At 43.8% G+C, this 23,761-nt stretch overlaps 1 protein-coding gene across 4 annotated transcripts in view; it reads right to left on the bottom strand.

Annotated features, from left to right (window-relative positions):
- Positions 1-23,761, bottom strand: part of NSUN2 (NOP2/Sun RNA methyltransferase 2) — a 95,647-nt gene that overhangs the window by 29,836 nt on the left and 42,050 nt on the right. For 2 of the 4 annotated variants that reach the window (XM_072152793.1, XM_072152795.1), the window contains exons 2-5: positions 7,760-7,939; positions 5,253-5,410; positions 3,065-3,169; positions 462-567 (exon numbers count right to left, since the gene is read on the bottom strand). In XM_072152793.1, coding sequence (XP_072008894.1) covers positions 462-567; positions 3,065-3,169; positions 5,253-5,410; positions 7,760-7,939 — 549 coding nt within the window. Of the gene's footprint in view, positions 1-461; positions 568-3,064; positions 3,170-5,252; positions 5,411-7,759; positions 7,940-8,043; positions 8,157-11,257; positions 11,423-23,761 lie in introns of those variants that run through there. The other 2 variants (XM_072152794.1, XM_072152796.1) reach the window with 2 other exon arrangements.

Below are 23,761 nucleotides of genomic sequence, written 5' to 3'. Positions count from 1 at the left end.
GAGGTAAAATTGCTTGTACAAAAGTCTATGATCTCTGATCATACCCATGTCAACATGGATAATAGGAGTGTTGTAGTTCTTTGCATTTATACCTCTACCTTAAATTTACTCATATAATAATTATATAATTCATAATTCATAAACAAAGGCTGGGCTTGTGGACCATTTCATCATCTCTCCAACGCTCACTGATATGCTAAAACAAATAAACACGTGGTCCAGAGAATATATGCCGATTTTCCGGGGCAAGTAATCCCAGAATAAGTTTCGCCAGGTGGATTTATCCTAAATAAAATCTCCCACACAGAATGTATTCAACAACTGTTCACATTCTAAAGAAAAAGAGAACAAATAAGGATGGTCAACATATTGCATATAACTTTAAAAAATTTCTAGATATAAAGAAAGGCGCACAATAGAACAAACCAATTTCATGTGCATCGATAGTCTTCTGATCTTACCGACTCGGTTTCACTAATAAGAAACTGATGAAATTTTTCCAGTTCAGGGGACTTGCGAATAATCTTTCTGCTCAAGTTTGTATGCCAGGCAAGCTCATCAGGGTACCTATATAGATGGTTAGAAACAAAAAGGCCCTTAAATGGGTATTCTCATGTGGACATTAACATTCAGTTTCATTAATCTGCCATATATAAACATTTCTTTAATTAGATGTTATTAAAAAAAATTTTCCTGGGTGACCTGGTGCCGGAACATATCTTCGTTATTTTCATTACGCTGTAATGCTTTTAAACACCTTTTTAATCTTTATATTCGAAGCAGCTTTGGGGAACGGTGGTACGCGCTCGGCGCAATATGCACGCGACCGCGCGTACGCCTGAATAGGAAGTGCCGGTGACGTCACGCGCTCACGGTTGCGCGCATGGTGTGCTGAGCGCGTACCACCATGCACCGAAGCTGCTTTGAATATATAAATTAAAAAAGTGTTTAAAAGCATTACAGCGCATAATGAAAATAACGAAGATATGCTCCGGCAGCAGCTCACCCTGAGCTGGTGTACAGTATGTGATGCTTAGAAGTACAATTTGAAAGTGGTAGGTTTACTTTAAGGTTCCATTAAATACTCTCTGGACGCTGGAAATAAATTAAAAAAAAAAAAAAAAAATTGCAGTTTTGCTTTTGTTCTATTGGGCTTTGATTCTATGGATTTCAATGTGCAGTCCAGATGACAGATTCCCTTTATTCTTTGGGTTAGTAAGATTTTGGAGTTAACAAATTTATATAGTTCTGTTATAATTTGTACGGTCACACGTTGGTTATGTTTGTAGGGAAAGGGCTCACATGCATGGAATATCAAATACACACACTATGAAGTATAATTTTTACACAGAAAACAGTTAAAAGTTATAGATTTTTGAAGGTGGGGAGTGAAAAATGGAAATACAATAACTAAAAAAAGCCAAGTTGTCATATTGTGACAGCCTTAACCTTAGTGTACAGAGATGGAATGAGATTATGTTTTCAATGATACCCTTCTATCAACCTTTTGATCACTTTTTAGCCCCTTACCGGCTACGACGGCACGTGTCGGGTCCCGATGCATGCAGAGGACTCACGGGTTGAGCCCTCTCCATAGCCTGTAAGTCTTTGCTGCGTACTGCAAAGACTGACCGGTAACACCCGCGATCGTGCTAGCTAGCTTGCCGAGGGTCGTCGCTGTACGTGACGTCATCTTGAAATGGCGATCCGTTGCATTGACAGCCTTGGGTCTTCCGAAGACCCGAGGCTGACTCGTTTTAACCCTTTCATTACAATGTGCTAATAATGAGGGAAATCCCCAGTATATGATAGGATTGATCAGACAACCTAGGTTTATTAAACCTAGTTTAATAAAAAAAAATAAAAAAAAATTCAAATCACCCCCTTTCCCTAGAACTGATATAAACAGTAAAAATCAAACACATTTGGTACCGCTGCTTCCAAAAATGCCCGATCAAAATATAATAACGGTTTTAACCGCGTTTAACCCCGTAATGGAAAATAGCGCCCAAAGTCGAAAATGGCACTTTCTATAAATTCTATGAAAAGTGATGGAAAGGTCGTACGATCCTAAAAATGGCAGCATTGAAAACGTCATCAAAAGTTGCAAAAAATGACGACACCCACAGCTCCATGCCCCAAAGAATGAAAAAGTTATTAGTGCTAGAAGATGGCAAAATCAAAAAAAAAAAATTGTACAGGAGGTTTTAATTTTTGTAAATGTATGAGAACATAAAACCTATACAAATTTGGTATCCCTGTGATCGCACCGACCCAATGTATAAAGTAGACATGTCATTTGGGGGTGAGCAGTGCAAGTCGTCAAATCTAAGCCCACAAGAATACGGCACAAATGTTGTATTTGTATTTAGAATTTTTTTCCTGCTTCCCAGTACACAACATGGAAAATTAAGTTCAATTTTTTACAAAAAGAAGAAAGGAAAAACTAAAAAGGGCCAGGTTGTTAAGGGGTTAATAAACTTTTTGTATGTGGCCAAAAAAAAAAAAAAAAAAAAAAAAAAAAGGACCTTTGGATTTTTTTTATGTTATTCCATTGGATAATAGTAATCACTTATTCTATTTGTTTATTTTTAGATGTGTTTTAGGGAAATGGGGCGATTAGAATTTGTTTCTTTTTTCATGTTTTTTAAACGTTTAATTTTCTTTTTTAGCGATTATCGAATTAGCCATTATTGATTCCTTGAATCCTAGGGGGGGTCTGATCTGTATTGCAGTATATTGTGAATACACTTATCTATTATAGTGTGATCAATTGCCAAAAGACTGCTATGGGAGCCTCTTAGTAGCTCCCAATTGTCATGGCTATCGATTGGGCCCCCTGATGACGTAATGGAGGGGGGGGGGGTGGAAAGACTTATCTGCCAAAATGGCGACCATGCTACCTAGATGCTGCAATCAAAACTTAAGGGTTAATTCCCATTGATTTGATTGTAGAGAATGCCATGAAGTACATTTCCCAGTAAGGTTTAACGAAAAAGACTCCTTCCAATAATTCAATCTTTAGGTTTTTAAATTAAGAAAGTGCACATCAAGAATATCTTACCAGTTCAGTGGTTGGGGAGCCTCTATCTTCTGACCATCAACCTCTATATTCTGTAGCTCCTTGAAATATTTCTCCTTTAGACAATGTAAAATCTCTTTTGCATGACTGAAAAAAAGTGTAGATTCAAATTAGAAAAAGAAAAAAATATATAATAAAATAATTTATTCCATAAGCAGGAACCCAAGAAATTTCTAGACAGAATAAATATGATTGAGAAAATAGGACTATATTGAAGAAGAAAAATGACTAGTGTTCTTTTAAACTGAACCCATTTATTTCATCCATACACTTCTTAAAAGATTTCCCTTTAAGTACAGTATACCTCACCTTTCAATAAACTTTGCAGAAAACAATACCCAATTTGTGTGATTGTGAGGGAAATTTATCATGTGATAGATGCCATGCCCTCCCCTGTCCTGTCCAGGCTTTTTACATATCTGTCAGGCGGCCGTGCCATCTGTTGTCGTTTTGCTGAAATACCTGCAAGTGAAAGTTTGGAAAGTATGCAAGTACGGGTACTAACGCCCCATGCTCATCCACTCCGGTGCTCCCCTCCACGACCACATGGCGTGGAAGTGGTGTAGTAGCAAATATGATCACAATTTCTAGCAGTGTGCAAGAAATTGCGATTATTTCAACACTTGTACGCCAGAAATTGGCATTTCAGTGTTGATGAATCTCCCCCGTATCTATATTGGCAGTTCGCTTGATGCTGGTGGGTAAAGAGCAAACTTTTGTACAGGTTTAAGTCTTTCCATTATAGCATATTTCTTGTAGTCTTGCAATCTGGCCACCAGGTATTATTAGATATGTAGAATAGTCCTTTCCCTTTAGCAGCAACTCTGTCCTTTGTGGCTTTAGCTTAATCAGCAATGGATTGGACATGTTCAGGCCTCTTTTCATTTATAGTTTTTCCATCCTCATATTCCTTGAGCTGTAACTATTACATTTTCTGGTTGACAGTTAAATTCGGCAGTAGTATTTTGCATTAAATGGCTCTCACAAGTATCTGTCTATTAGGATATGTAATAGCTTAAAACTAATAAAAAAAATAATCTGTGTGGTTGAATTGCTAGTGAGCAGAGTTTAGCATTATGGTAGACAAGTCAAGCTCACAGTGCTCTTTGCTGGATCATGTCACAACCAGGCAGTGCCCGTCTACTTCAGTAGAAACTGAAGATGATTTAAGTCCGATATGAGGTAGGCCAGGCAGAAGGCAGCAGCCGGATATAGGCATTGTTGGAATTGTTATCAAAGTCTCCCCATCTGTGCCAAAAATATTTTAGGACTGGTATCTTCGGCATTACACTTTAAAGGGGACCTACCACCACGATTCTACCTATAAAAGGTAGAATGGGTGGTAGGTGGATGAATGGGACGTAAGGATAGCCCTTTTTGGGTAATCCTTACGTCCCGGCTATCCTTTTGTAAACTTTAATCAGTTGATATGCTAATTTATTTACGCGGCTACTGGGGCGTGGAGTAGCCGGACATGAGGCTACTAGTCGCGGCTACTCCACGCCCCAGTAGCCTTGTTCCTCCGCCTACCAGGTAATCTTCGGCGCCCAGCTCCTTGTAGCGGCGCGCCCTCGTGCGAATATCCTGCGTTCTGCGCATGCGCAGGACGCATGCCTACGGGTGCGCGGCCGTAGCTCCGAGGCCGGCGCTGCTGCGCATGCACAGAAGCTGCGCGCCGAAGATTACATGGTAGGCGTAGTAACGAGGCTACTGGGGCGTGGAGTAGCCGCGACTAGTAGCCTCATGTCCGGCTACTCCACGCCCCAGTAGCCGCTTAAATAAATTAGCATATCAACTGATTTAAGTTTACAAAAGGATAGCCGGGACGTAAGGATTAGCCCCAAAAGGGCTATCCTTACGTCCCATTCATCCACCTACCACCCGTTCTACCTTAGGTAGAATCGTGTTGGTAGGTCCCCTTTAAAGGTTTATCATCAATGAGTTTAACACCCAAACATCATGGCTGAGGTTTGTCATTAACACTTTCCCTGAGTAGTAACAGACCTTTGTTCATCTTGTGTTAGCAATTTGCTAATTATGAAAAAAAAAAAAAAAATGGAACACATATGGCAATCTTTACAGTATACAAGTTTACTGGCTTTAGAGGTCACTTCACATTTGATGTCAATATGCTCCTATATTATGTTTTGTAATGTAAAGCCTCTAGTACCTTTTGTATCCAGTGATCCTGATTGTGGCTGGTAGAGGCTCCCGCATTGCGGTCATAAACTGCTCCCATTCCCCTTCTGGGACAATCTTCAGTTCCTGGTAGTAATGCTCAAAGAGTTTGTTTTCTTTAATAATCTCAGCATAGCCACTTTCCCAAGCCTTAGGGACAAACAAAACCTAATTACTAAATTGTTTGGAAGTTTACTAAAAACACAAAGTACAGATTTGACATTAAAATTCCCCAAAACATCTTCAAATAATGCATTTTTCTTCAGTGTGTAAATAGGCCTACGGAGGATCCTGTTTAGCATAGTCTGAACTCAACGATCCACAACAAATGCGTCACGTGCATACATTCAAAGCTTTATATATAAGAGTGATGCCACACGTCCCGTTTTCAGACCGTTTTAAAGCATTTTTAAAACGCATGCGTTTTTTACCGTTAACCATGAGTTTGGCTGCTTTAAACCAATCTATTAACATAAATAGGTTCAAAGCAGCCAAATACTTGATAAATGGATGCGTTTTAAAAATGGGCTGAATACACATGCTTTAAATGGTCCAAAAAAGGGACGTGTGACATCATCAAAAGGCTACATGTTTAGCCGCCACAGGATTATAAAGGGAGCATTAAACACAGTTTCGAATTGGTATGTATTGAGGTGGGGATTTTTAATATTTTCTTAAATTCTGTTAAAATTTTAAACCATTCTGCGGCTCATAATGGGAACTGGTCAACAGATTTTCACTAATAAACCTAATGACAGGTTGCCCTAGCACTATACTAACTTGTGCCCACAATGTTTTAGCCAACAAAATGCATAGTTCCTAAATTAACCCTGCCATAAGGTGCAGCGAGTCCCAAGGGTGTGTGTTATTGTAACAGTGAACATTAGTGACCCACTAATACAATGTACAGTAAAAAATATCAATTGCATAATCCGCACACTTCTCAACTGCTGCCATGTAAAGTGCTTTAGGCCTATATTTAAGTAAACCTGTACCCAGGAATGTCATTTTTAGCTGGTGACAGGTTCTAATGGCCTATACTATGTCTTTGTCAGCATTTTGAATCATTTCAGTAGTTTATGCAAGTTTAATTCATATTACCTGGCTCCCTGCCAGTAGCATGTGGTAAATCCCAGGGGAGGGGCAGCTGCAGCCGAGTGTGCCTCTGTCTCCTCATGCATTGTTCCTCTACTCTCCTTCCCTCACCCTCCTGCTCAATGCACATGACAGGGAGTAGGGATGGAGCTGCATGAGTGTGGAGGAGACTGACACAGGCACACACAGGCTGCAGCTATTCCCTCCCCCGGGACTCGCCAATGTGGAAAGGGAGCCAGGTAGTGTGAATGAAACCATTATAAACTACTGAAAGGATTTAAAATGCTGACAAAGCCATTCTTAAAATCAGCAAAACATAGGCTATTAGAACCTTACACTAGTTAAAAATCACATTTCTGGTGACAGGTGTGAATGATTTCTATGCCAAATACAAACCTGATGTCTAGGCTGGCATACTGATCAGAGACAAAGTTAGACTCCAATTCTCTAACCCCTTATATGCAGCAGTAAACAACAGCCACCGCTTCTAAGGTGAATGACCTTCCTTTACCTGCACTAATGAGGTATTTTAATACATTTATAATTTTTTAACTTTATAAAGATGGCTGTGGGAGCTAGGGCAAGTATAATAGAAAAAAGTTATAGGGGGACACAGGACCCATGATCTGATGATAGCATACATAGATAGTGGGTCCTATGACTCACTTAATCTTCCAGTCAGGTGTAGAGTCCAAACTGGTTCCTGTACTGGCGTGACACAGGAACCAGAATAAGAGCAGGGTAAGCATGCTTTCATTTTTGTCATTCTATGCCGGAACCACCGCAATTTAAAAAATTCCAGGAAAATCTCTTTAAGATACGTGATCAATATTCGATCGGGTCCCTTGCCAGTCAACTCTGCAAATCAGACGTTTACAGGGATCACAAGAGACAATGAGCCAGTGATCCAGAACTGGAGCTCGCAGGAATTCAAACTGATGATAGTTGTCATCAATGGATATTTAAGGGGAAAAAAAACGCATGACATGTTGGGTATCAACATATACCAGGTCAAAATCTAAAAATGGTTACTGTATTCCCATTTCAAATACAAATTTAGCAAATTTATAGATAGGCAAAAATGGGGTGTCAGGGGAAAAATGTTGTCCCTTTTATCCTTCATGTAAAGTTGGGAGGTACGCCTTAATTTTAAGGACCTTTCAACGTAGGAGTTTTATCAAAACGGAAGTATCATACAGTGCACCAAAGTGAGAGGAATTAGACTTCAGCGAGTCAAGAGCAAAAAATTCTTTGACAGCTGGGAGTCTCCTGTAACTGGGATACATGGTGCTCCCCACCCTGCTGATACCTCAGCAAACACAACCCTCCAAACACAATATGCCACAATTTCACACTGATGATCCACAAGTGTACACACATTCACACTGCCCGGTGCAACCTCACCGCCTGCTCTCTAGCCTTGCGCCTCTCCTCTTCTTCCTCGGGTGTCCTCTGCACTGCAGGACGCGTGTCTCTCCTACGGATGCGGCGATTTCTGCGCCCCATGATCCAGGAAAGTACTTGACAGCTGCGACGTGTGAATATGTTGGCGGCCACGGATGTTCTCCGTGCTGATCTCAGTCCCTGCAGAGAGAGGTAACAGACTGCTATAACACAACCCGCAGATCACGATCACCCTACAAGCACATTACTGCTGGATAACACGTGTAGGTAGAGCTTTCCCATACTAGATCGCACTATTGACGTCACTACGGGTACCGAGAGGGCAGCAAATGCCGCTGCCAATGTGTGACGGCGATTAGTTATGTCGTAATTGATGGACATAGAGCTCTCGCCTGCCAGCTTTACTGAGGGCATATACCATTTGCTTTACAGTTCTTATATAATTATAGCCATAGAGTTTGAGGAAAGGCTTTCTGTCATCGTCAGACTGTGACCTACTGTAAGGTTTTCAAGCCTAGTAAAACATTGTATCAAATGGATTGTAAGTTAACACCAGGCTGCAGGGTGTTAAAAAATCTTGGGGCCCGACCTTTATCAATAGCGATACCAAGTTGATTCGATCCTGTGCCAATTATTAGCAGCACGTATTCACATTGGGTCTCAAAGGTGTAAACCAGCTCTGATGTTCAATAGAGTTATTGAAAGAATTTCATTACATTATGCCATGTGAAAAAATTTATGCTATCAGAACCGACAGTAATGAAAGATTTAGGAAGGTATGGCTACCTGGGTCATCCTCCACCCATTCTTGCCCTGTTATGCAATAATACATTACACGTTAAGAGGGGGCTTGATCTTTTTCCCCCTTTTTGCCCCACTTATTGTTGTGATCTGCTGGGCGCCTGCACTGCACATGATGAGCGCACCATACTCATATGAATCTGTGGATTAGTTTCAACTGTTAGAAATTGATTATCTTTGATTATGATTGTGCTTACAATGTTATTATATACATAATTGTATTCTGGATTTTCAACAATTTGATATGTTTAACACTAAAAAATCTTGGGGCCCAACCTTTATCAACTGCTATTAAATAGATCTGATTAAACTGGGTTGTCTTCTGGGTGCTCAATGTATGAAACAATGTTTACAAGTTGTAAGGTGACTTACGAATTAACCCTTTTAGCCAAAATGGCTGCCGGTTCCTGGGAAGAGAGCAGAAGCCAAGACACACCAGTCTCTTAGAAAATGCACACTCACAAACCTTATAAGTGCGCAGCCACATAAATAGAATACAGAAAATCATCTGTGTGAAAAGGTGATAAAATACTGCAATATTATAGGCCAGCTTGAATGTCTCCCCATAATTTCACTTTCCTAAAACATGCAGATGAATTTTACATATTATTTCTCACACAGAGCACTGTCTCCAGGGAGACAGAATGTTTTTACTACAAGTCCCAAGAAGAAGACTCCGATGGCTCCTCGGTGAGGCCAAAATATAAGATAAGTGGGTGCTGAAGCAAAAATATAGGACAATAGGACAGAACTGTCTCTCAGCAGATTAAACAAAATGATATTTGAATCATGAGATGAATAGATAATTAACTATATAGTTTCTGAGTGGACAACAAATGGCGTCCGTTTAGACCAAGATGGCGTCCGTAGAGGAATATATCTCTCACATTTCCCCCCCTTTTTGAGTCTTCCAGACCTGTGACCTCCTCAAGCAGCTTCCTCAAACTCCAGGTACCTTCAGGTGTGCTAAACCCTCACCTGCTGGACATTTTATGGCTTCACCAGATTCCCCAGGGGCCAGTCTGTTATTGGCTATTGGGGCTATTGGTCTGCAAACTCAAATCACATAACTTTAAGGTTCTTAAACAGGCTAGTTCTCCAATAGGGCCTCATCCTCCACTTCGGGCACTTTTCCTGTCATGATTCTTACCACACAGACTGCCATCTTGGACATGGTGGACTTGATAAGGGGGACCACACAACACACAAAAAGTGACAAGAGCAAAATCACAATCCCCAATATCACAGTCAAGAAACTCTTTTAATTCCACAACCACAAAGTGAAGGACAAAGTGTCCACTCCAGAGTTTCTCTTGAGTTCCCTGGACAGTCCTTCAATCTTTTCAAGGGCATGGGTAATGGATCCATAGGGAACAATGTAATTCGGGATGTACATGCAACAAGCCGCTCCCACCATCTTACAGATTCCTCCCTTCTCACCAAGGATCATGTCCAAAGCCATGAGGTTCTGGAAAACATCTTGGATATAATTCACAAATCTCTGTTGATTAAAATAAAAACAGTTAACCCACTCAACATTTTTGCTCATAGCTATCTGGGGAATAGCTGATTGTGGGCCTTGAACTCATCTAAGTTCCCCCTTGGTACTCCTATATCTATCATCTAGGTGCTTCTCTCTTAGACCTTCAGAATCCCTTGGGATTCTCTACCTTTTCTTTGTGTATAGGTAAAGTCTTCTATCCTGGAGGCATTCTGGTCAGCCCTATAGATACAGATATAGTCATGGTTGGGGTATCCCTGAGCATACAGTCTGGATTTGGAAAGGAATCAGAAACACTTTTGCGCCTTTTTCAAGGCCTGGCTCAACTGTATGGCATATTCCACTTGGTTTCCTGCCATCAGCTATAGGTTCTGTGGGAAGTAGGGCCCTAGTCTGGGTGCACAGCCAAAAAGTACTTCAAAAGGGGACAATCCCGTCTTTCTGTTCAGGGTGGTGCTGAATGAATAGAGTGGAGCAGGAAGGCACTCGGGCCATGGTTTCCCTGTTTCTTCCATGGCCTCCTGGATCTCTAACTTAAGTGTGCCATTTTGTCTAGCTTGGGGAGGGTATGGGATGTGTAGGGCCAGTTCTACACCCAGGAGGGACAAGGTTTCAGTCTTTACCTGTCCAGTGAAGTGGGTTCTGCGACCGGACTATATGGTCTCTGGGAGTCCAAACCTGCAGAAAATCTCTCTCACCAACTTCTTGGCTGCAGCTCTGGCAGTAGCCTTGGTCGTGGGAAAAGCTTCTGGCCACGCTGGAAAGAGATCAATGCGCACAAGTATGTATTCCTACGTACCACTATTTGGTAGCTGGGTAAAATCCATCTGCAGTCTCTGGAAGGGATACAGCGGGTGTTACCTTCTGTGGGGTCTTTACCACCTTACCTGGGTTTTGGTGGGCACAGACTATACAGGCTTTCACTAGCCTAGTGACAAGGATAGTCATGCCTGGGGCAAACCACTGGCATTTATGAGCACTAGCCAGTTTGGATGTGTGTGTGTGTGTGTGTCTGTGGGCTACTTGACTTACTGTCGGGTGCAGGGCTCTGGTCAGGCACACCCTCTTTCCCAGCAACCAGGTCCCATCAGCATCTCGGCTCTAGCTTTCCTACACACTTCCTTTTCTTCTGATGACTCTCGGGCAACCAGGGACAGGAACAGCTGTGGATCAAACTTTTCAGGCTCAGTACTCACCGTTGAGACTACAGGACAGTCTCTGGGTTCCATCTGTGCAGCTGCCTTCACCACCACATAATTGCCCTTGGCTTGTGGGGTCCCTGCAGAGGTGAGGAAATCTCTAGCTTTTCATTTGGGTCCATAGTCGTCTTTAGGCGTCTGAGTATAGATGTTTGCCCTTTTACCTTTCACCAGCTGTAGCGCTTCCCTGAGTGCCGTCAACTCCACCTCCTGTGCTGACAGTGGTTCTGCTTTTACTTCCTCATGTGCGCCACTGATCACTGCATATTCAGTGTAGAACCATCTGTCTTCTTCAGCAGACCTGGTGCCAGTCATCCACGAGAAAAAACCTCAACATCTGGGTTAAACACCCTTCTCTCCCCCCTTTCTGAGTCCTGAAAAAATGCCATCAGAAAGCAGGATTCAGAGCTGTGCACCTTGACATTCTGGGGCATCAGGAGTGCACACTGGAGTCTGAGCTGTCTGGCCATTGTTCAGATGCTTGGGCTGGAATTGGTGGAGACAAGAGAATGTAGATTTTTTTTTTTTACATAGACCCGAATGTGACTGGGTTCAATTAATACTAGATTATGTGAACAGGAGAGTTTGCCCAATTGGGACACGTGAACCCATTGGTCACGTCCTGTCGCAATCGCCGAGGTGCGTTGTCCGACAAGGATTCAGAGCTGCCGTGATTCACTAAGATCGTGTGTCCAATTTCCTGCATGTGTCGCTTCCCCGCTGAGGTCCGCCAGAGTTCACCTTCTTCTTCTCAGTCCGGTTGTCCGATGGCCACACATGAAAGTCAGCGCATTGCACCAAAATTCAATCGTGTGCGCCAGAAACCTCAGTTAAATGCGGCGCAAAACGGAAAAAGTCGGGATACCTGACAAAAATGCGGTCCTCAGACCCTTAGTAAATGTGCCCCATTGTGTCTAGGTTATTCTCCCGTTGCACCTTTTATTTTATACTAAATGAGAGGGATTCATGTTTCTTTATCCCAAGTAGAGATCAAATTCACTTGTATACCAGAAATTAACAACTGGATATTAAATAGATCAGATTCACTTGTATGCCAGAGATTAGCAACTGAATATTATTTGGTAGTATCAAATAACATTGGGGCAAATTTACTTACCTGGTCCTGTTGCAACCCTCGATTCGGACAGTCCGACGAGGATGAAGTCCGGCGCGATTCATGACGTTTGTTCGCCCGAGTTCCTGCATCCGTCGCCTCCTGCCGAGGTCCGCCGAAGTTCACCTTCTTCACCACAATCCCCGCCGTGATGCGACGCAAAACGGAAATCGATGAAAATGTGCTCCGCGGGCCCTTAGTAAATGAGCCCAATTGTGTTCAGACTCTAACTGGTTTATTTCACACTATCTGTCTGATACTGAAATTCAGCAGTGTATGGGGGTGTAGTATAGCCTCTCATAGACCCCCCCCCTGCGTCTGGGGGGGCTATTACAGATAGGATTCAGATTGAAGGGGGGCTATCTTGTTAGTTTTTACCTCAGCAGTTGCGTAGGGACTGGGGGAGTTCTGAAAATGGGTCTCCTGGTGACAGGTTACCTTTAACCCCTTTACGCTCTGCGCCGTAGCTCTACGGCGCAGAGGTATAAGGGATGTATAAAGAGGGCTCACGGGCTGAGTCCTCTTCATACAAAGGTGGGGGTTTTTGCATAATGCATAAAACCCCCACCGCTAATAACCGCGGTCGGTGCTAGCACCGATCGCGGCTATTAACCCCCCCGTTGCCGCCGGCAAAGTCGCCGGCGGCATTTAAAAGACGGCGGCGCGCGGGCACCGCCATCTTTTTTTCGATCGCCACGCCCCCGAACGTCATCGGGGGGCGGCGATCGGTTGCCATGGTAGCCTCGTGTCTTCTTTTGACACGAGGCTATCTGGCAGCTGCAGATTCGTTACAATGAGCCAGTGGCTCATTGTAATGAATGTGCTGCAAAAATGCCATATATTGCAATACAGAAGTATTGCAGTATATGTTAGCAGCGATCTGACCATCTAGGGTTAATGTACCCTAGATGGTCTAAAAGATAGTGGAAAAAAAAAAGAAAAAAAAAAGTTTAAAAAATAAAAAAAATTAATAAAATATTAAAAGTTCAAATCACCCCCCTTTCCCTAGAACGGATATAAAACATAATAAACAGTAAAAATCACAAACATATTAGGTATCGCTGCGTCCCAAAATGCCCGATCTATCAAAATATAAAAACGGTTACAGGCAGCGGTGACCTCCGAGGCGGGAAATGGCGCCCAAATGTCCGAAATGCGACTTTTACACCTTTTTTTTTTTAAATCAAATCGTTTTTATTAACCACTTAACCAATTTTCCATTTTCAGTACAAAAATCCAATACAGACATAACTACACACAGGTAGCATGAGTACAATAGGAAAATTTTAACCATCTTTAACATACAAACATTAAATACACGAACACCTCCCTCCCTCACCCACTCCTCCCCCCCCCTTGCCCAGACTGAGATATAAAATTGTCTACTATGCGTTAAGTTATGCACTCGTCTCAATATTCAAGGACTGAGCTCCTAGGTTTAGCCTCTCCTAGTATCAGTTTCCCCACAGTAGCACTCCTTCTGCACGCCCTACACATGCAGTAAGGCGTCTGTCAGAAGTGCACCTGACGGTACCCCAGGGGTATCCATCCATTTACCCCAAACGGCATCAAATTTCTTTAATGCATTTCTCTTTTTGTACACTGCTTTTTCTAGTCTGATATAGCTGTTCAGTCTGCTGCGTAGTTCCGCAGAGGAAGGGACAGTAGGCTGGATCCAGTGTGCTGCTATAAGTTTGCGAGCCTGGTATAGTATGCATGCTATGGCCAGCTTAACCGGTCTGACATCACAGACCTCATCCAGATAACCCAGCACACAAGTCACAGAGGAGGGTTGAAGGGTCAGAGAGTACACTTCTCTAATTAGTGCCAGCACGTCAGTCCAGTACTCTCCCAGTTTAGTACACCCCCAGAACATGTGTATCAGTCCGGCGTCATTTATACCACACTTGGGGCAATTCGCATTATCCCAAGCCCCTATTTTCCGTAGAAGGTCAGGCGACCTGTATGCCCTATGAATCAGCAGGAGTTGTGAGTATCTATGAGACTCGGAAAGAGACAGCTGTGGGGTCATTTCTAGTATGGCATTCCATTGATCATCTGTTAACTGCCCTACGTCTATTTCCCATTTATGTCTGGCCTGGATGGGGTATTTTCCCAGGTGTTTGGATAGCAGCAAATTATATAGTGCCGAGATAAGACCCCTCGTGCCTTCAGAGAGCTCCAGTAATCCCAGAAAAGAAAGGGGTCCAACTGACGGGTCCTCCTCTTTAAACTGTATTGACCACGCGTGGCGCAACTGGAGATACTGATAGAAAGCGCGATGGGGAATATTAAATTGTTCTTGCAATTGCTCAAACGATTTGAGCTTTCCATCCTCCAGAAACTGAGAGATCGTCACCACTCCTGCCATTATCCACGTATCAATTCCTTCTAATTTTTTTAATTCTGGAAAAGCGGTATTACGCCATACTGGAGCGTATTTAGTGTAACCCGAGAACCCTACGCATTTTTTGTCTCTGTCCCATACCTTATATATCAGCTGCATCGTCGGTGCGTCTTTCCACTGTCTATGACTCTCCATTGCTTCTACTACGTACATCGGAGTGCTCCATGGTGAACCTTCCCTAATCAGCCTCCCGGCTGAGCCCAGTCCCTCCTCTCTATGCCATCCTTTTAGATGTTGCAATTGCGAGGCTAAGTAGTAAAGCCAAGGATTGGGAAGTGCCAGACCCCCATCCTCTTTCCCTCTCTGTAGCGTCTCCAGTCTAATACGGGGATGTTTCCCTCTCCAAATCAAAGTCTCCAAATCAAACGTCGCCTCATTTCGCAAAAAATGACCCCTCACACAGCTCCGTGCGCCAAAGTATGAAAAAGTTATTAGCATCAGAAGATGGCAAAAAATTTTTTTTCTTTTTTGTACACATTCGTTTAATTTTTGAAAAAGTATTAAAACACAATAAAACCTATATAAATTTGGTATCACCGCGATCCCACCGAACCAAAGAATAAAGTAGGCGTGTTATTTGGAGCGAAGAGTGAAAGTCGTAAAAACTGAGCCCACAAGAACGTGACGCACGTGCGGTTTTTTTTCAATTTTTCCACATTTGGAATTTTTTTGCAGCTTCGCGGTACACGGCATGTTAAAATAAATAACATTACGGGAAAGTAAAATTTGTTACGCACAAAATAAGCCCTCACACAGGTCTGTACACGGAAAAGTGAAAAAGTTATGGATTTTTGAAGTTGGAGAGCGAGAAACCCTGCGTCCTTAAGGGGTTAAACAGCTCTGTACACCAAAGTGTAAAAAAGTTATTTGTCACAGAATATGGCAAAACGAAAAAAAATTTTTACATTTACTAAAACATAATTCTTCTATAGATTTGGTATCTATGTGATTATATGGACCAAAAAATAAAGCAGGGGTGTAATTTGGAGCACACAGTGAAATCTGTAAAAATAGGGCCCAAAAGAAAATGATGCAAACGTTTTTTTGTCAATTTCACCGCATTTGGAATTTTTTCCAGCTTCCCAGTATGGAATCGTTTATACTATCACTAGGAAGTGCAATTTGTTACGCAAAAAACAGACCAGCTCTGTAGAAGGAAAAAAAAAAGGTATGAAATTTTGAAAGTGGGTAGTGAAAAATTGAAGGGCAAAAATTAAAAAGAGCCTGGTTGTCAAGTAGTTAAAGGGAACATACTGGTAGTGGTTTATTAGACCAAATACTGATAACGGGTTCCTTTTAAGTCACATCTGGTAAAAGGAAAGCAGAATAGCAGGACACTGGGGGAGATTGGGGGGTCCTATTTGGCAGGGGGTCTATGGGAATTGAAATATTTAACACTTTAGCTGCTGATTGCCTAAACAGACAGCAGTCACAAAGTACCAGACATCAGACTACATCTTCTGTGCACTCCTGGCTCTGGTGCGTCTCCTCCGTCTCTCTGGGCTAAAGTTATAGGAGGACGAGGAGGAGGATGGGGGAAGGGACCTGCTGCTGCTTCAGAGCTGGTCACCTGCAGCCGTTACTGATAAGATCATCCGAGGGCTGCCCGGGAATCATTGGAGCTCTCGGCATGTGGCAGCAGCTTGTACCTGGCTGGAGCTCCATTGCTTAAAAAGCCCTGAGGGACATGGCAGCATGAGGACATTGGGCTCCGTATGTTCACTGGGCTGGGGGAGCTAATAGGGGAGGTTCTAGGCAGTACTTGAGACAGCACAGTCCGGGTAGAGCTGGAGACAGGTGGTGGAACTTGGGGCCGGGACTACTCCAGCAAGTGTGGGACACCAAGGGAACAATCGGGGCTCCCAGCTGCCCGGGACAGCGAGTTAGAGGTGAAAAACCAGGACTGGCCGCCGAATCCGGGACGTTGGGAGCTATGCATTGCCTACAATGTAAGTCCAAGATAAGGGAATTTTTAGGTACTGGTTGGAAGGCAGTGAAATAACTAACGCAGAAATTCTCTTTCCCGATCTTCGCGACTCTCTAGTTCTAAACTGAGGCTGCAGTAACCATTTCAGAGCATTAATGGGGATTGGCTTCCTGCTGGAGCCGTTCTGTGGTCAGGGATGTAAGTGTCAGCTCCAATAGGATCTGTTAACTTATGGGTGACATATTTTATCCTTTGGATCCAGACGTACTGATGACTTCTGCCTATCATGAGTTATGGCTGCAGAATTTTCCACCAATTTTTTTTTATGTCTTTAGCTCCTGGGAGCACATCTCCATGTAACTAAAGAAAACCACAGTCACTTACAGTATAAAGTCACCTGGATAACAATGTACTGCTAAATAATATCCACCCACCACAACACAACTGACTACACACACCCCAATAACAAAACCACATTGTGCCCCCTGCTTACAGTGCCTACAAGTAGTATTCAACCCCCTGCAGATTTAGCAGGTTTGATAAGAAGCAAATAAGTTAGAGCCTTCAAACTTCAAACAAGAGCAGGATTTATTAACAGATGCATAAATCTTACAAACCAAAAAGTTATGTTGCTTAGTTATATTTTAATAAATTTTAAACATAAAAGTGTGGGTCAATTATTATTCAACCCCTAGGTTTAATATTTTGTGGAATAACCCTTGTTTGCAATTACAGCTAATAATTGTCTTTTATAACACCTGATCAGGCCGCACAGGTCTCTGGAGTTATCTTAGCCCACTCCTACATGCAGATCTTCTCCAAGTTATCTAGGTTCTTTGGGTGTCATGTGGACTTTAATCTTGAGCTCCTTCCACAATTTTTCAATTAGGTTAAGGTCAAGAGACTGACTAGGCCACTGCAACACCTTGATTTTTCCCTCTTGAACCAGGCCTTGGTTTTCTTGGCTGTGTGCTTTGGGTCGTTGTCTTGTTGGAAGATGAAATGACGACGCATCTTAAGATCCTTGATGGAGGAGCAGAGGTTCTTGGCCAAAATCTCCAAGTAGGCCGTGCTATCCAACTTCCCATGGATGTGGACCAGATGGCCAGGCCCCTTGGCTGAGAAGCAGCCCCACAGCATGATGCTGCCACCACCATGCTTGACTGTAGGGATGGTATTCTTGGGGTTGTATGCAGTGCCATCCAGTCTCCAAGTGTCACGTGTATGGTTGGCACCAAAGATCTCGATCTTGGTCTCATCAGACCAGAGAACCTTGAACCAGTCTGTCTCAAAGTCCTCCAAGTGATCATGAGCAAACTGTAAACGAGCCTTGACATGACGCTTTGAAAGTAAAGGTACCTTACGTGCTCGTCTGGAACGGAGACCATTGCGTGGAGTACGTTAATTATGGTATTGACTGAAACCAATGCCCCCACATGTTATTTTACTGCCCAGCCTTCATCCAACAATTTCTACAGTCTTCAAAACAATTCTTTCAAACATTACAATTTCAAAGTAAACAGGGAGCAAATTGCCTACGTGGATCATGTACTCCATGAGATGCTGTTGAGGCTCTCTGGTCATGAAGCTCCAGACCAGCTGAGAGACAACTCTACATTAGCTTCTTTAGCTGAGCTTTGTCACATCTACCAGTTCTACAGAGCAGTCATGTGGTCCTCTCCATCCTCATCTATAAATCTCTGCAGAATGGACCTCTCTGCCTCCTAAGATTTCAGCCTTCAACAAGGTGGTGCTGCAACTGGCGACTAAGATTCCTCACCATATGTGTGCTGCCGTGAGGCTGCACAACTTTCACGCCCTTAAATGATGAAACTTTATTGCTATATACCATACAAGGGTTGTGTGTTCTCCGTCCTAATATAGGTGGAGTCAGCCAAGACACTAATTGTTTAATAGTCTACTACTGCTTGTTAACCTGTTCTCTTCTGAGTTGCACCTAGGGGAAGAATCCCATATGTGTGCTGCCGAACGTGCTAAAGGAAATGGAAATTTCGTTAAGCAAATTTCTTGAATTTTCATGTCTTTTTTATTTACAATTTTCTTTACTTTTTTAATTATTATTTTTCACACCCCCAGGGATGTTTCCATGAAGACAAGTTTCTTATATGTACTCAGGATAACAAAATATCACATTGGGGCTTATTTATTACGGGTCCGCGGATCGCACTTTTATCAGATTTTCCCAAGTTTTCTAGGATTGCATGGCTGTTACAGTTATTTAACAGAGGATTGGGGCACACACGATCGGATTTTGGTGCAGCTGCAATGGTTTTTAATGCGACAGAAATCGGGGGCCTGCCCCGATTTAACTTTCAAATTGTGTCGCAAGATCAGGAACTTACATGCACCAGGAAGAAGAAGGTGAACTCCGTCGGACCTGAGTAGGGAAGCAACACATGCAGGATATCTGGCACACTATCGTCGACCAATACACTTTCTGAGAACTCCTCCGGACGGGTAAGTAAATGTGCCCCATTCATTAATTAAAAATTGTTAAGAAAAATACAGCATCACACATATAAGTCCAACCTGTCTCTTTCAGTCCTGTTGTCAGGGCCGGGACGAGGGGTAGGCGATCGCCTAGGGCGCTATCCCCGCCACCCATCCTGGGGTGTCATCCTGGCCCCGTAGCGACCAGCGATGTGTATCTTGCTCATTGCTCAGGCAACGCCTGGGTCCTAAAGTGAGAGGACCGCAGACATGGGACGGACCATGCGGTTCCAGGTAGCGCAGGTAGGCGAGTATTATTTTATCATTTTTTGGGGCATGTCTATATACTACAGGTGGACAGGATGGCAATATACTACAGGAGGTCAGGATGGCAATATACTACAGGAGGTCAGGATGGCTTTATACTACAGGAGGGCATGGCTATGTACTACAGGGGAACATGATGGCTACATACTACACGGCGGCATGATGGCTATATATTACATGGGGGCAGGATGGCTATATACTACATGGGGCTGGCTATATACTACAGGGGGACAGGATGGCTATATACCACATAGGGGCAGGATGGCTATACACTACATGGGGACAGGATGGCTATACTACAGGGGGGCAGGATGGCTATATACTACATTGGGCAGGCTATATACTACATCGGGCAGGCTATATACAAGGGGGCAGGATGGCTATATACTACATGGTGGTGGCTATATACTACAGGGGGCAGGATGGCTATATACTACATGGAACAGGATGGCTATATACTACATGGGGGCAGTATGGCTATATAGTACAGGGGGCAGCATGGCTATACACTAGATAGGGCTGGCTACATACTACATGGGGGTTGGCTACAAACTATAGTGGGCAAGAATGGCTATACACTACAGGCGGCAGGCTTACTATATACTACACGGAGGCAGGCTGGCTATATTCTACAGGTCGCAGGATGACTATATACTACATGGGGCTGGCTAAATACTACAGGGAGCAGGATGGCTATAAAACAAAACCAAAAATACCCCAATATTGAATATCATATCAACTCTCAAATTGAAAAGCCAACAATACCAAAGAAAAGAGCTGCAAAATGTTTAGAAAAAATAAATATCCTTTATTGACATTCCATAAAAATTAATACACATATAACTCCCAAAACAAAATGGTGAAGTTCAATATATAGTGGAAAAAAGACGTCCCAGATGAAACATGGGACCACCACAGAGCACCTACGACCCCCCTTCCCATGTGCCCCAAAATCAAAGTATGCCACGTTTAATAATCAAAGATAATATGTCCATCAATAGGATAAAGATAGGGGTAAAGTGACAACAGTGCAGTATAAACTGGTGATTTAATAGACCGGAGGTACCTTCTGGTATTAAAGGTTCCAGAAATCTATGTCACACTTACCCACAGGCATAGTGAAAGGCAGACAAAGGGCAATCAGAGCGGAGGCCGGAAGATGCACCTGATGGCTATATGCTATAGGGGGGCAGGATGACTATATACTGCAGGGGGGGCAGGATGGCTTTATACTACATGGAGCTGGCTATATACTACAGGGGGCAGGATGGCTATATACTACATGGGGCTGGCTGGATATATACTATGGGACAGGCAGGCTGGCTATATACTACTAGGGGGACATTCTTTCTATAGACTAGGGGGGGAAGGGGACTGGCTGGCTATGTACTATGGGGCTGGCTGGATATATATTGGCTGGCTATATACTGGGGGCATGGGCTACCTGGGGAAGTGTGCTGGGGCTACCGGATTAATGAGGGGGAAATGATATGGTAGTATATATTATAGTATATTGATATCGAAGTGTATTATTTGTATATGCAGGGGGCACTTAGCTGTTGTCTAGGGGACATTATAGTGATTGTGATGTTTTTAGGGGCGAAGTGTGGAGATGTTCTCCAGAGGCCACAGTCACCAGGGTGGCAAATTCTGCAATGATAATTCACAATTCCATGTCGTTCTCTACCTGATGGAGAGCAACTATGGATTAGCAATTATGAGGAGATTACAGGAAAAAGTGTGGGATGTAGACTTAAGGAAATAGCAACAGCCTAACAGTAAGTGATGTATGTGGCCAAGTGCAGCCCAGATGTGCAGTATATTTAATGCTGGTATATATTTATCATGGACGTTATTTTAACACAGTGGGGCAGATTTAGCAAACTGTCTGAAAGTCAGAATATTTCTAGTTGCCCATGGCAACTAATCACAGCTCAGCTTTCATTTTACCAGTGCTCATTATTGCGGGTCGCGGGCTCACCCATGTTCCCCGGGGCTCGCAGGCGCGGTGCCGGCGCAGCTCACCTCTCCCCGTTCCGGAATCGCTGCCGAGCTCCGTCCGCGCACGTCCCCACCTCCTAGGGCGCGGGGCACCTTCAGGAAATTTAATTGGCTAATTGGTGCACTGGCTGATCACTTCCGCTTTAAAAACCCTGCACCTTCCTTACACTCTTGCCGGATCTTTGTGCCTCACAGCCTTAAAGAAAGCTCTGTTGCGATTTGCCTGCGTTCCAGTGTCTCCTGCGTTCCAGTGTCTCCTGCGTTCCTGACTCCCTCCATGTTCCTGTGTTACCTGAGACCCTCCGTGTTCCCGTGTACCAGTGTTCCTCCGGGTTGCTGTCCTGTGTGCTGTGCTCCCGCACCCTTCTGCTTGGACCTCCTGTTGCTGACCCCGGACCGGAGTCTGACGTTGCATCTCTGCCGCCTGCCCTGACATTGTGCCTGGACTTTGACCACAAGATTGTCTGCCGTCTCTGTACCTGGAGCTTGGCCGCCACTGCAGACAAGTCACGCCTGAGGAACGACCTGGTGGTACCACGCCGCAGCTTGTCTAACCCGCCTTGCGGCGGGCTCTGGTGAAAACCGGATACCACTTAGACTTTGGTCCCAGGTAGTGGCTTGAGTCATCGTCTGCAGTGGTCCAGAGGAGCCACATCTGCTAGCCTGACAGTAAGATCCGGCCATGGATCCCGCCGAGGTTCCGTCTCCCAGCAAGCCAGACCTCGCTACCATAGTGATCCACCAGTCCCGGCAGATTGCTGCACAGCGTGATCAGCTGGAGCAAGTCACCGCCATGCTACAACAACTGTTAGCTAACCAGCAACAGGTTCCTGAGGCTGTTCTAGCAACTCCTGCTGCTCCGACTAGTCTGCCTGCCATTGAACCTAGAATGCGGTTGTCCATGCCCAGCAAGTATGACGGCGATCCCAAGATGTGCAGGAGCTTTATTACTCAGTGCTCCCTGCACATAGAACTTATGCTGACCCAATTCTTTACGGAGCGATCCAAGGTGGCATTTATAATCAGCCTTCTCTCCGGGAAAGCCTTGGCCTGGGCTACTCCTCTTTGGGATAGGAACGACCCAGTTACAGCATCTCTGGCAGCCTTTTTGAGAATTCCGGTCCGTATTTGAAGAACCGTCTCGGACCTCTTCTGCTGAGTCTGCCTTATTGAATTTGCGTCAGGGGAATTCCTCCGTGGGAGAATATGCGGTCCAGTTCCGTACCTTAGCGTCGGAACTTTCCTGGAACGACGCAGCCTTGTCTGCAGCTTTTAAGAAGGGTTTATCCTCTCAAGTCAAGGACACTCTGGCCGCTCGTGACCTGCCATCTTCCCTGAGTGGTCTAATCTCCCTTGCCACCCGGACTGATGTGCCCTTCAGGGAGCGTGCCGAAGAGTCACGTTTTGAGCAACTTCCAGTTCGTCCACGACGCCTTCCTCGTCTAGCTCCAGCTTTTCAAAGACCCTTCCAGCCACCAGTCGTACCACCTGAGGAGAGGAGTCTATGGTGGTGGACAGAGCCAAATTGTCACCGCAGGAGCGTATCAGAAGACGCCAGGGTCACCTCTGTCTCTATTGCGGTAGTCCTGAGCATTTCCTTGCGACTTGTCCTATCCGACCCCAACGTCCGGGAAACTCCAGTACCTAGGGTTCTCGGGAGAAGCGTCCCTAGGTGTAAACAGTGCATGTCCTAGTTAGAACCATTTTTTTTACGGATCACACATATACAATAGTTTATGATCCATGTAAAATAGACGCCAGACTGATGCAATTCGACCATGAAAAGTGGATTTTTCCACAAAAATCAATGTGGAATTGTATGTGGGATTTTAAGATATAACATACACTGCTACTGTATTACGCTGCATGTAATACGTAACATAAGCAGATACCCTTAGTGCTGAAGGTTTCAAGATTCTCTGCTAGCTTTATGTCTACACTGAATTTGATCTGGTGCATTATTCCACTGTATTATAATAGCTGAACTCACCTTTTAGCACATATCCACATTGGTAAATATCCATCATGGCAATGTATTTGTAATCCATCAAGAAACTGCAATCATCAAAAGATAAAAACTGTTTTTTGCAGGCAGAACTGCTGTTTCACATTTTTCCAATGCTTTTGCAATGAGTCTTTGCATTGAACATGGCAGAATAAACGCAAACTATAAATTTACTTACTCGTGTGTTGAAAGCCACAGCTCAGCTTAGTTTGTGTTTAGCAGATTTTGATCACAAGTGGACATAATTTAGTCATATTTCATCCACTATC

This window comes from Engystomops pustulosus, chromosome 5 (genome assembly GCF_040894005.1).
Source record: "Engystomops pustulosus chromosome 5, aEngPut4.maternal, whole genome shotgun sequence".
NCBI lineage: Eukaryota > Metazoa > Chordata > Amphibia > Anura > Leptodactylidae > Engystomops > Engystomops pustulosus.
This window is presented reverse-complemented; position numbering and strand designations above follow the sequence as displayed.